This window comes from Acipenser ruthenus, chromosome 8 (assembly GCF_902713425.1).
Source record: "Acipenser ruthenus chromosome 8, fAciRut3.2 maternal haplotype, whole genome shotgun sequence".
Classification (NCBI taxonomy): domain Eukaryota; kingdom Metazoa; phylum Chordata; class Actinopteri; order Acipenseriformes; family Acipenseridae; genus Acipenser; species Acipenser ruthenus.
This window is the reverse complement of record NC_081196.1, coordinates 901,693-914,883: the sequence shown is the minus strand read 5'-3', so window position 1 is coordinate 914,883 and position 13,191 is coordinate 901,693. Positions and strand designations below refer to the sequence as shown.

The window sequence follows — 13,191 nt, the reverse complement described above, 5'->3', positions numbered from 1 at the left end:
CAACTTTTTGCACTTATAACATTAAAGTCAGTTTCAAAGCTCTTTTCAAAATGGCCACTCTTGTGCACAAGGATAGCGCAAGGATTATTACCCACATTGTCAAACAGGTAACACAGAAATAACGATCCTTGATGTGCTATGGAAAAGAAAAGCCAGAGCACTATTTTTTTTTTTTTTAAATCGCTCTTCCTGAAGTGATTTAGTGGACAGATCTCAAACCCCAGTGCACTAGAGCAGCCATTTTGAAGAGAGCTTTGAAACAGACTAACACTAGAACCGCCGCGGTTATACTCGTACCTAAAACTGTCATTATGACGGTTACATTTTAAACATCAGTATTAAAATGAAAGACAAAGTATCGGATACAACTCAAGTTGTATTCAAGCACGTCACATCAAACATCTGCACAGCCGAAACGTCGTATTTAACTGAACAATTAAACATAAAAGGATTTATTTTCTAATTTACCACATATAAAACACTACTTCAAAAAAATGAAAAAACTATAATAAACATTTCAATAGAAACTAGTGTGTAAAACAGGTGTAAACTGTAAAAACTAAACTCGTTTTTAATTTAAATGAAAGTAACACGTTTTCTCTTGCATGTCTGTCACTCGGTGCAGCGCAGAATCCAGGCTGAGCTGCTGCAGCCTGATGCTTTGAAGTTTTCTGATCGAAATGTTTCTGCCGAAGCGCTGCGGCTAGCTTCAAGATGAAGATCTCTCCTACTGATATTTTCCCCGGTGCATTCCTTGTACAAACAAAGGAATTGATGTCTGCCAGGTCCAGCAGAGATAACAACAGGCTTGTATATAAAAATAGAATATTGTAGGGTATATTCAAAATAAAAACATCGTAAAAGGCAGTCAAAATGACGGCTTTGGCGGTTCTAGGTGGGTGGGATTATAACTTATTTTCATGATCCTGCCTTTCAAATGCCGTCGGGGGATTTAATACATGTATTTAGGAAAAGTCATAAACTGACAACCGCATAACTTTCAGACCCGCAGAGCATTTTAAATGTGAACACCTCAAACCATCAGAATGACTGGCGTGGCGGTTCTAGTGTTAAAGTTATAAGTGTAAAAAGTTGGTCGGGATGTTAACAATGAAAAGAAAAATTACAGGTACGTTATTTAAACAGTTGTAGCAACAATTGAGGATGTATAACGCTATATTTTCAGAAACCCACTTATTTTAAGCTGGACTGGCCACAGGGTGGAAAGAGGCGTGGAAGAAGCCACGCACTACACAATACTCCTTAAGAATCTTCAGCCACATCAGTGGCTTTAAAGCTCTTCACGACTCTTTTAAAAGAAAAGTGGTGTCTGAAAGTAACATCTGTAGTCACTGTACTCCTATAAAACTTACAATGCCTGGGAGAAAAAACATATCATATATAGATTTTTAAATGCTGTTTCCGGTGATTAAATTGATAGAGGAAAAGATCTCAGGTGGCAACTTTATATTCTTGCCCTCCTCAATAAAAGAATTCAAGTTAAGCTCATAAAACCAACCGCAGGACGCTCCACACAGGATCGGCCTTTTCTTTAACCATTTTTTTTTTTGTAGAATAAGTTTAATTTGGCATCTTAAATGTGGACATGGACCCCTCGCCTGCTGACCCCAAACCGTGGAAATCCTATTACACAATTAAAAGGGTTATAAATCAATAGGTGGCAGTACAGAAGAATTCTCATAAAAACTGTAAAAACAGCAAATCACAGAGAGCGCAAGGCCACATTGGGCTTGAAGAACATTAGAAACCACCGGGTATTGACATGTTATTGCAGTCCCAGATATTGATAAATCACACAGCTGCCCCAGCAGTCTGCTCCTCCACTGCTGTGCTCTCTAGGATCCAGACTGTGGAGACTGGAACCATGACGCCCTCCAGTTTAACCACATCCGAGCTGCGAGACTCCGGGAATCCTAAACAAACAAACCATGCTGGCCATGGCGTTTGCACATGCAGCCAGAATTCCGTACCGAGATTAGTCAGCAGTTCTGGGTATGGATCTTCCCAGTCCTTGTAACAATTCGCTCTGTTTATACTGTGTAACACACTGGAAAAACAGTGGAATGCAGATGCAGTTAGAAAACATGCAATGTATGCAAATGTACGTGATCCACCAGACCTACATACTGTAAGCCGTGTGAGAGTTGTGTGCAACTATTCAACAACAACCACCACCATGGGAAAGCAGAAGGGTCTGATTGAAGTTCCTCAACGCAGAGGCTGCATTAACCAACACATCCATCAGGACAGCCTCCCAGCAGAAACCATCACTGGAGAGCTCAACTCGATTCGCAAGCAACTCATAAATGATCAAGCCTGCAATCGTGTGCATTCAAAGCAACAGACAGTGACACAGTGGTTCACATCACAGGAACCCTTTAGCACTGGAAAGCTGCACACATTTCCATTCAGACAATGTGCTGGAAGCCACACAGTGTGGCGATGAAGGCCGTTCTCTGTGGTTTTCTTAAGTCACTCAGTGTAAAAATGAAGGACCTGCGGATGGCCAAATTGCTTGTATGCCATGATCATGCTGTGTGAATAAAAGTCATATCTGCTTGGGTCAGTTCCTGTTTGATTTAATTATGACTGCCTCAGTGAAACATTAAAAAATAAGAATTCATAGGACATGGACTGGCTCACATGTTCTGTATTTCAAGAAAAGCAAGGCATACTGATTAGCTCAGAGTCTGTACTGCTTCCACAAAAATGCACAGTTGTCCAAGACTGAAATGTCTTCAATGTAATGTTATCAACAAAGTAAGAACATAAGAAAGTTTACAAACGAGAGGAGGCCATTCAGCCCATCTTGCTGATTTGGATGTTAGTAGCTTATTGATCCCAGAATCTCATCAAGCAGCTTCTTGAAGGATCCCAGGGTGTCAGCTTCAACAACATTACTGGGGAGTTGGTTCCAGACCATCACAATTTTCTGTGTAAAAAAGTGCCTCCTATTTTCTGTTCTGAATGCCCCTTTATCTAATCTCCATTTGTGACCCCTGGTCCTTGTTTCTTTTTTCAGGTCAAAAAAGTCCCCTGGGTTGACATTATCTATACCTTTTAGGATTTTGAATGCTTGAATCAGATCACTGCGTAGTCTTCTTTGTTCAAGACTGAATAGATTCAATTCTTTTAGCCTGTCTGCATACGACATGCCTTTTAAACCTGGGATAATTCTGGTCGCTCTTCTTTGCACTCTTTCTAGAGCAGCAATATCCTTTTTGTAACGAGGTGACCAGAACTGAACACAATATTCTAGGTGAGGTCTTACTAATGCATTGTAAAGTTTTAACATTACTTCCCTTGACATAAATTCAACACTTCTCACAAGTACTGTTCACTGCTAGGCACAGATTAGGATAGGAGTGTGGTTAGTTTTCTGGGTCCTGGTTATTGAAGCAATAGTGAAGTTTGGTTTTGAAATCTGAATTCAACAGCTCCAGCTCCAGCACAGAACAAGCGAGTGATTTCACTGTCTAAGTAGGGCGGCCCAGCTGCCTGCTCAACTCAATAATACGGTTATTTAAAAACGTAAGAGATAGATAAAACACTGAACTGACTAAACTACTAACAATGAACATTTAAACTCCAGAAAGTAAACGTACCTAGTAAATACTACACATTTTTAAAAGGAGCAACATCATAAAATGACAATCTTTGCTTTTTTTTTTTTTTTTACCCCACAGACTGCAGTAACCAACGCCCTGCTATTTAAAAAAGTAAACTGGCAATGTGTGCGCTCAACACTCACTCACTGTCAGCAGCCAGCTGGGTGTTTATGCAATTAACCTCACCCCACAGAAAGAAAATGTTCACCACTATGGCTGTGGTTTGATTTGAAAGGAGATTCAACATTGTTGATTCGATTGTTATGTCCTAATGTACTACAGCGTGGTTAAAACAATGCGTTACCCGCCATTCCAGGATTTTCCTCGAGTATCCCAGTTTGAAAACCGCTGCTGTCCAACATACCTTTTTTTTTGGTATTTAGTTGGTGTGCTGCTACTTGCAATTGTATTTTCATAGATGTGAAGATCAGAAGAGGCTGATAGTTTGATACCATCTCAAGACTTCCCTTAAAAGAACAGACCTTTTTTTATTTACTTGATTATTTTGTAGCCCTCTTGGAATTCTTGATACAGGAACTGGAGACTTGCCAATGCCTTAAACCTTATTTAGGAAAGGTATCCTACACTAGTTTATTTTACTCATCTAAGCACCAAATCTGTACCTCACATATTAAATAAAGGGGAAAGCTCACTGAAGATGCTTTAAGAAAAAGGTTCTGTTATGACTATTTTGGCAAGGATTGCAGGCAATGAAAGAAAGCCTCTCTGGGTAAAATACAGGGAAGCATTGGCTACATCAGCAGGCTGTATTCCACTTGCAGGGCTGCATCAAAGGAAGTGATGTGATTACAGAATAAAAACATATTGAAGTACATACAGTGCCGCGCTACAAATTTCAAAAACTCAAATGCTGCAGCCAGCAGGGTAGCGACTGACATTCTGAAAAATCATAGAAAACACACTTACCCTCCACGCTGTAATCGCCAAGTCCAGAACACAAATGTACCAACCTGTCCGTAAGCTTCCCTTATCCCACGTGTTGACTGCCGAAACGCTTACCCATTACTGTACTTTCAAGACACATGGGACATTGTGAGCTCATGATTTGTGCATTGTTTTGCCTGTGTTAGTAAGTGTTAGTAAGTGGCTGCCTCTTTCATGAGGTCATTCTTGCAGCATTGCTCCTCTGTTACAAAGTGACCCCAGCTGCACACCTGCTGCCATGCCCCTGTATTACTGCTATTGTTCGGAGCATCAGTGCATCTTAAGTTAACAGGATTGCCTTGTGCAACACAGGTGGCATGACATGTGTCCTGCGGGTTTCTATCCGAGATGCGGCTATGCTGAATCCTGAAAGAGGACTGACGAATGGTTCTGTGTAACAATAACCAATGAATCGTCTCCGATAGCAATACTGAATGTATATTAAAACAAAAAATCAGCCTGTGATTGTGCTCACGTACAGCAAGTGTGCTTTCTCATTGTGCAAAACCACAAACTCGGCACACTCAAGGGGACACTACTGTATCTGAATATTGCTGACGAATGGGAAATGAAGCTGTATAATTAAAAAGTTAACTCCTTTATTGGTGTAGACATGAGAACAGGATGAACAAATATTTGTTTTCATCTGTTTTGGTCAGTGCTTTAGATCTCTAAAACGGTGCTGAGAAGTACTGAAAGGGTTAATGTTTTATATCCTTGCATTTAAACCACATTAGGAGTGGAAAGGGTCAGTAACAGGTTAATGAGTGCAGGTGAGATTTGCTCATTTTCGAATGCAGACATAGTCAGCTTTCTCGTTTAAAACTGTTCTCACTTTTGCAGATTGATGCACGAGTCAGAATACTAATCCTCCCCTTGGGCAGCGCTTTCCTCTGCTATTAAGATATCTGAGGCAATGGACACCTGCTTACACATCATTACTAAAGTATTTTATTATTCTTACTGGGGGATCTACAGACCCTTTCATTTAATGTGTCTTTGGAACAGAAGCTTTTCATTCTACATACAAGGGAGTTAAATATTAGAAATGGGCAGAACACCCTCAGCAGTAAAGAGGCATGTATTAAAAAAACAAGCAGCTTTCAATAAAGCCAGGCTCCATTAAAGTGCAAGACTACTTCAGGGTTTCTTTAACATCTCAAAGCCAAAAATAATTAGTGTTAAAAATGGAAAACAAATAATGTCTGTCAAATTGATTTTCTTTCACTCTACGCTGGTATGTGGAGCCCTCTAGCATCTTAAATGAGATTTAAATATAAAAACACATTTGCATTTAAAAGCACACTGAGAAGGAACCAAATATCAGAAAGATGATGCTGCCAAGCCTTGTGGCATAAAACTATCCTGCTAACTGCAAACAGACGGTCCTGTTTCAGTCTTTTGATCGAATTCCTGAAAGTACTGCAAGGTGAATAATGAAATTATTAATGCAGATTTAATGCACACCGTTTGCAGGACTTCGAATCTCAGTGCCAGTGCTGTACTGTATCTTTGGCCAGCATTTAGTATTGCAGTGCTAGGACCTTAAAAACAAGGTACCTGTTAAGCAATTGGTTAAAACACATGGAAAACATACATATACATACATACATACATACATATATACATACATACATACATACATACATACATAATATATAAAATAAAACTTGGTTTTGCTAATAAACCAAAGCATGGTTATTTTAACATCACAAAGGGCGACAGTGCCTGTGATGAAGCATGTGTAAAAAATACAAGAAAAGGAAATAAGGTAATTGCTGGAGATAATTTTCATGAGCATTAGAACATTCCTCAATTAACCTAATAAAGCAGAACTCTACCTTCCAAAGCAAGCAGGATACGAGCACAGGACCCTGCTCTTTCTCACTCGCTTCATATGGGTTCTAGAAACACAAATCGAGGATGAGATAATGGCAAGGGTTTTTTTTTTTTTTTTTTTCTAGTGCCAAAAACATTTTCCAGCCTGATTGGATACACAAGTTTCCACTGGTGAAGACTTTTTGGATCCTAAACAGAAGGAATTTCATTACAACTATTTAAAAGTCTTGGAATGAGACAATTTTCTCAAAGGTCACAATACACTTGTTAGTCTCTCTCTCTCTCTCTCGATGCAGAATCCAGCCACTGAAAAAACACACTGGAATTATTAATAATCATCACAATTATTAAATAGCAATACTAATAAAATCAATACTACAGAAAATAAAATGGAAACAAAAGCAGCCAAACAACCATGAATAGCCATCAAAACAAAACCCAAGAGCATACAAAATATACCCAACACAAGACAAAGGGGAAATCTGTTTAGGAAAAAATGTGCATTTACAGTAAATTGCAAAAAATTAAATCAGTCACATTTTACTGTGTTTGCAACCACACTCCAAAAAATAACTACCCCTGCCTCTCTTATTCCCAGCACATCTCCACTCTGGCACGCACTTGCCGATTCTTCCTGAGCAACATCCGAAGAATCCGACCCTTCCTCACCAACTATGCTACCCAGCTCCTGGTCCAGGCCCTGGTACTCTCCCGCCTAGACAATTGCAACTCCCTCCTGGCTGGCCTCCCTGCGTCCGCCACCCGTCCGCTCCAGCTCATCCAGAACTCTGCTGCCTCGCTTCGCCCACGCTACTCCACTACTCCGCTCGCTCCACTGGCTCCCGATCACCGCTCGCATTCAGTTCAAGACTCTTGTACTAGCCTACAGATGCCTTGACCAGACTGCACCCAGCTACCTCCAGACCCTCATCTCTCCCTACACACCCACTCGACCTCTCCGCTCCGCCTGCACTAGAAGACTAGCTCTACCTCCGCTACGCTCCCCTGCCTCCAGAGCCCGCTCCTTCTCCACCCTTGCTCTGCAGTGGTGGAATGACCTTCCTACAGATGTCAGGACTGCCCAGTCCCTGACCACATTCCGGCGCCTCCTTAAGACTCACCTCTTCAAACAGCACCTGTAGAACTCCTCTGTTTGTATCCTGGGACACTATCAACCTTCATGTAAATGTGCTTTATTTTGCTCTTATCTGCCCCCTATTTTACTGCATTTAATCCTGTACTTCAGAATACTGTAAATCTGCCAAGCGTTTAACCTGTAGTACTTTGTATTTAATCATATCCTGATGTAACTATCACTATTTAATCATATCCTGACGTAACTATCACTATTATCTGCTGTATTATTGAATTGTGGTTTGTCACACTTGTACTTTGCTTGCTCTTATTGTATTACTTGTATTGTAACACTTGAAATGTATTTGCTTACGATTGTAAGTCGCCCTGGATAAGGGCGTCTGCTAAGAAATAAATAATAATAATAATAATAATAATAATAATAAATATCCCATTGATACTTGAACTAAAACGGCCTACTTTCACACGGCCAGAAAGAATTTTTATTTAACTTCATATTTTTTTTATTTTTTTATACGCTGCCATAAAATATGTACAAATCTGGTTAAAAAGACTGGCCCTCGTTATCTGAAAGACAACCCTGCTGACCTGCGCTGCATTGTCCTTTAAGGTTAAACCAACACAAGACACACAAGCTAAATAATAATAAACACCGGTAACACCCGGCTTTATGCAAGGTCTAGTTACCGTCGACATGAGGTATAAATAAAAACAACACACGCTTTGAACAGGACTTCAAAGAGCCCATCCTGGAGCTGGTCTGCTGCCCCGTATCACTTTCACACACAGCACATGGGGCAGCTTAATAAGAGATGGATGTTTAATCTTCTATGTTCAGGGCAGAACATGCTGTGAAACTAGATATCTACTATAACTTATTTAACTGGAAAAACACACAGTAATCCAAACAAATGACAGGCTACCACACAAGCCAAAAAACAAAAGCATTGTTCAAAACAACATAATAACAACCAGTCCTTAAAAATTGCTTATTTTCTGAAAAAATACTAAATATACATTATTACATCAAGTAAAAAAAAATAAAAATCTTCAGGGTCAACAAAGCTGCTATTTCCTAATAAACCCTGATAAGTTTCCAGGTACCGTAGCATGCTAGTATTCTCTAAAACAAAACAGCTTCTCTTGAAGAAAAATAAAGTTAGTGGAATGAATGCAGCATGACGCTTCTGAGATCGTACCAGCTGCTCTTAATTTTACTGAAATGCATTTAGCATTTTATTCACCACTGAAAATTCTTCATCCCTGTGCTTTTCAATCTGGCTCTCTTCACTAATGCACTATAAATGTCTGTTACAGCATGCTTTTATAGTGCAATATAGTCAACTACGCAGAAAAAAAACAAGATCACAGCAAGAGCAGTTACAAAACCAAAGAGCATCCATACTGACATTGATACAGCTGACCTACAAGGCTAATGAACTTCCTATCAATACTTTATATACATTGAGGACTTGCTTTCAATGCTTAATTAGGCTGTACGCTCCTGTTTGTATTCAAACACTGTAATGCGTGTTTGCTTTACTGAACTCGTGTCTGTCGTGTTGTCCCACTTGTAAATTGAGCTTTGGTTTCGACTGGGAAGAGCTGCAGATTCTGTTTTTTTGCATCTGTTCTCGAGTTCAGCTTGCAGTGAAAGTCAGGTAAGGGGTTTCAGTAATCAGCCTCTCATTTCCAGGGTTCATTACAAGTGACTAAATGCTTTTGAAACCCATTAGGAACCAAGTAAAACGCTGCGCTTGTGCATGTGTGGTTCTGCACTAACGAGAGTGGATGCAATTACACGTGACGATGATAAATGAAGCTAATTGTGCGAGGAAAGTTAAATGTTGACATGGTTTCTAAAAGCGATCTTTTAAAAACAGCAAGTCACGCTGCACATTTAGAACCAAGCAAGTGTGTGGCAGATAAAACAGAAAGACGCTAAACTAAGCAGACCCACGCCCGACTCCTTCAGGGCTGTACCCATGGCATTTAAAAAGGGGTTTGAATAATGCTGTTTGCTTACAGGTTGGGGGGACCGTGTCCCCACCACAACTCTCTCGCAACCAGTTCCATGTGGCCCATAATTACCCCCTTGTATGACTTTCATATCCAATTTCAGCCAAACATGTTGCAGTGACATGCTGCGAATCCACTACTTCTTGTTGTCTTCTTAGTTTTTTTAAAGGCTGTTTCCCAGATCCTAATTCTAGTGTTTCCACCCCCCCAGCTGTGTCATGCCACAGACGCAGGGTAGCGATCCCCACACTGACTCTCTGCCTGGTATTCGATAACCCTCCGATGTCTGGAGGCAGCGCGACAGTCTGCTCACAGATAACAATTCCTTACAGGCTGCTTCGGAACAGAACTTCTTTTTCTGGTTAATCTGTAAAGTCACCGGAGGGCTGTGGGTTGAGAGCTCTTCTCAATACATTCAGTGTTGATCAGGGGACCATTCTGGGTCTAGAACACTTTTCCTATACAGATCGTACCTTTAATATCATCCATAACCTCACTAACACATTTCTATTAGGACGTTATTGGACTGCTTACGAATTCAGATCTATGGTCCTTGATCGGTTGGCCAGCTGCCATGGTGCCTGCATCATGCTGTGTGACCACAGGTAATCATTTATCAACACTCTGTTTTTAAAGCTGCAAAGTGATCCTTCTAGTCAAGGAGTTTGGTTTATTAAAACTCTGCACATACAACACTCTGTACAGGTGTCACTAGAAAGCAACACACATCCTACACAAGAGACTCAATAAGGTATCAGAGCTAACAAAAATCTTAAAGTTTGTAAGAATCTTACAAAACGACAGCAGGCCATTCGGACCATCAATGCCCGTACGATTCCTATCAGCAGATCTATCCAAAAACTTTTTTGTAGGATCCAAATGATTCAGCATCAAGGTTTACTCTTAGAATGACTGTCCATAGCGCTCTTTTTCTGGGCTCTGTCATCACCACTGCGCTGCAACAGAAGCAAGAGTGGCAGTATTTATCCCTGAACTTGCAGTAGATCAAATCAAGATCGCTGAAAGGTCACCTGCACGACCCCACCTGTCTCTGCTAATTGCTTCCTAATTCACTGGAGATCTTGTAACATTTCCTCTCCTGCTGCTGTGTTACAAGTGAAATGGGTGGAATGCTGAGGATTGCTGAATGACTTGGAATTGAAATGCAGGCAGGTCAACACACTGACCTGTGTTTTCATCTGCCTGGGCACTACCAAGCTTTCAATGCTCCCCACAGGAACACGCACTGATGAAATGAAGGCAAGGAGAGCTGCCGCTCCACATGTGCAGAGCTGTTGTGTGAATCTGTAGAATTGGACACTTCAAGTCTGTTTGCAATGCCACATGAGGATTTGTGCATGTTACAAAAAAACGCTTGATTCAGCTATTTCAATGCAGCTTATTAGCATTTAAAAAAAAAAAAAAAAAAAAAAGTACACACACACACACACACACGTCCATGTGCATTCTTGAGTTTTAATGTGCATGTTTTTTTATTCTGCATACGTTTTTTTCTTTATAACATATCCTTCCTAAAATAAACGAAACTGGGAGTGTACCATAAAGAATAATAGATGGCTAACCATATAGAACCAGGGATTCTGAGGACGTCAATCTTTCTGCCCTCTTGTATATGGTTTTAGCCACCTATTTGTATTTGTTTGGAAAAATGATAAAGAACATCAAGGCGTGTTGGCAAAAGCAGATTCTTTCATTTTTAAAAGAGATTCCTGGAAATCCTTTGCTTGTGCTCTGTTCACACGCTGAAAGATCTATTCTTTTTTTTGTAAACAGCAGTCAGAAGCTGACTTGATCTTGGATGGATTTCCATGCACAGGAGCCCTTAACTATAGACTACGGTATTCAGTCTCTGTGTTAAGAACCTGGCAGTCTTGTAACACTATTGAAAAATCTTACTACTCTCATATTTGTGAAAAAAACAAACAAAAACATACCTGTCTTACTGGCAAAAACAGAATGACTCTTGCAGTATATCGTACTACACAGGGATGGAAATATGGCTCCAATGCATAGCAGTTTGATCCATTCCTGGTTTTACCAAGAGTTTAATAAGACACAGCTGAGCGTGTTACCTGTACACAATGGCTAAATCAAGCTTGTATTCACACCTGGAATGGGTGACACTGCTCTGCAATATGAATCTCATTTCCATCCCTGTTACAGTAGCCTGGTTTACTTCAGATCAATGACAAACCTTTAAAAAGGTTTCACTGGCTGTCTAACAGCAGCATGTCATCCACTGCAGTCTTCAAACTGAAAGTGTCTCTGAAACCAGTCTAGCATCTGGAGAGGGGGTGGAGGTGTTTACAGCCTCTTACTGTGTGTCAGCCATTTTATTGGGTTATAAGAACACTTCAGCACAGGTTCACACACACACACCTATTTAATACAGCTGCTACAGCTCAGGGCAGCAGGGAATAGCAGTTTAGTCAACTTGCTTTTCGAATGAATCTGCACAGGTGATTGGATACAATAAAGACCGGGAGCATCAGTACCAGCATGAATTATATATATAAAAAAAAAAAAGCCTTGCAGTAAAAGCTTTCACCTACCAATCCCTTATACACAAGTTCTGTAATCTGGAATTCTCGTCACCCTGGATGATTTACCTGTCGCTGAACTATTCCCTTCTGCTACCCTTACACATTGGGACGTCAGCAATTCTGACCGCATCTTAGTGCTCAGAAACAGTAGCTGTGCTTCAGTCTACTACCCTTGTAGAGGATAACATTTCTCACTTTTTCAAATGGATAGATAAGGCCAGTTTGGTTTAAAGCAGATCAGATAGAAAGATCACACATTGACTGCAAAGTTGTATTTCCTCCCAGAACATTTATTATTATTATTTTTTTTAATTGGTAATGCACTTTTACTTACCTGGGCGATATTTTTGTTCAAAAGATAGACGCCATATTCAAACTGAAAGCGCTCTCCTCTTGGGTACAAGGGAAACCTGAAAATAAACAGAGAACACGTCAGTCCTGCTGATAAAACAGCTTCTGTACTTGCTGTTGTCTGCAGTGAGTTTCTGTCCTAATACCAAGGCAGCTATCTAAAGCTGATGTCAAGTTTTCAAATCAGACCACACTGGTTCACAATATTATGTAAACGGTCTAGTGTATGAAAGGGCAGCAGTGTGGAGTAGTGGTTAGGGCTCTGTACTCTTGACCGGAGGGTCGTGGGTTCAATCCCAGGTGGGGGACACTGCTGCTGTACCCTTGAGCAAGGTACTTTACCTAGATTGCTCCAGTAAAAACCCAACTGTATAAATGGGTAATTGTATGTAAAAATAATGTGTTATCTTGTAACAATTGTAAGTCGCCCTGGATAAGGGCGTCTGCTAAGAAATAAATAATAATGAACCAACGTTTTTGTATGCTGTGTTTAACATCTTAAAAGAAACACACACACAAACAAAAGTTAGTTTGATTTATTTCATTTATATTTAAAGTTCACCAACTGTTCTCCAAGACCCAATGTTTTGTAACTGGGTTATTTAAATTTAAGGTCCACTTGTAAGCCTTGCTTTAACAGGGAGAAGAAAGCAAGTATGCTTTTGGAGGACAGTAATTTATTAATTAAAAAAAAAAGGTTTCCTTTTATTCTACTGTTTGGCAAAAAGAAAAAAAAATGTCCCTTGTTC

General features: G+C 40.2%; 1 protein-coding gene across 2 annotated transcripts in view; it reads right to left on the bottom strand.

The window, feature by feature from the left end:
* The window catches only part of LOC117972821 (UV radiation resistance-associated protein-like), a 77,434-nt gene that overhangs the window by 19,119 nt on the left and 45,124 nt on the right, over positions 1 to 13,191 (bottom strand). For both annotated transcript variants that reach the window (XM_059027951.1, XM_059027950.1), the window contains exon 13: positions 12,426 to 12,501. In XM_059027951.1, coding sequence (XP_058883934.1) covers positions 12,426 to 12,501 — 76 coding nt within the window. The remainder of the gene's footprint in view (positions 1 to 12,425; positions 12,502 to 13,191) is intronic.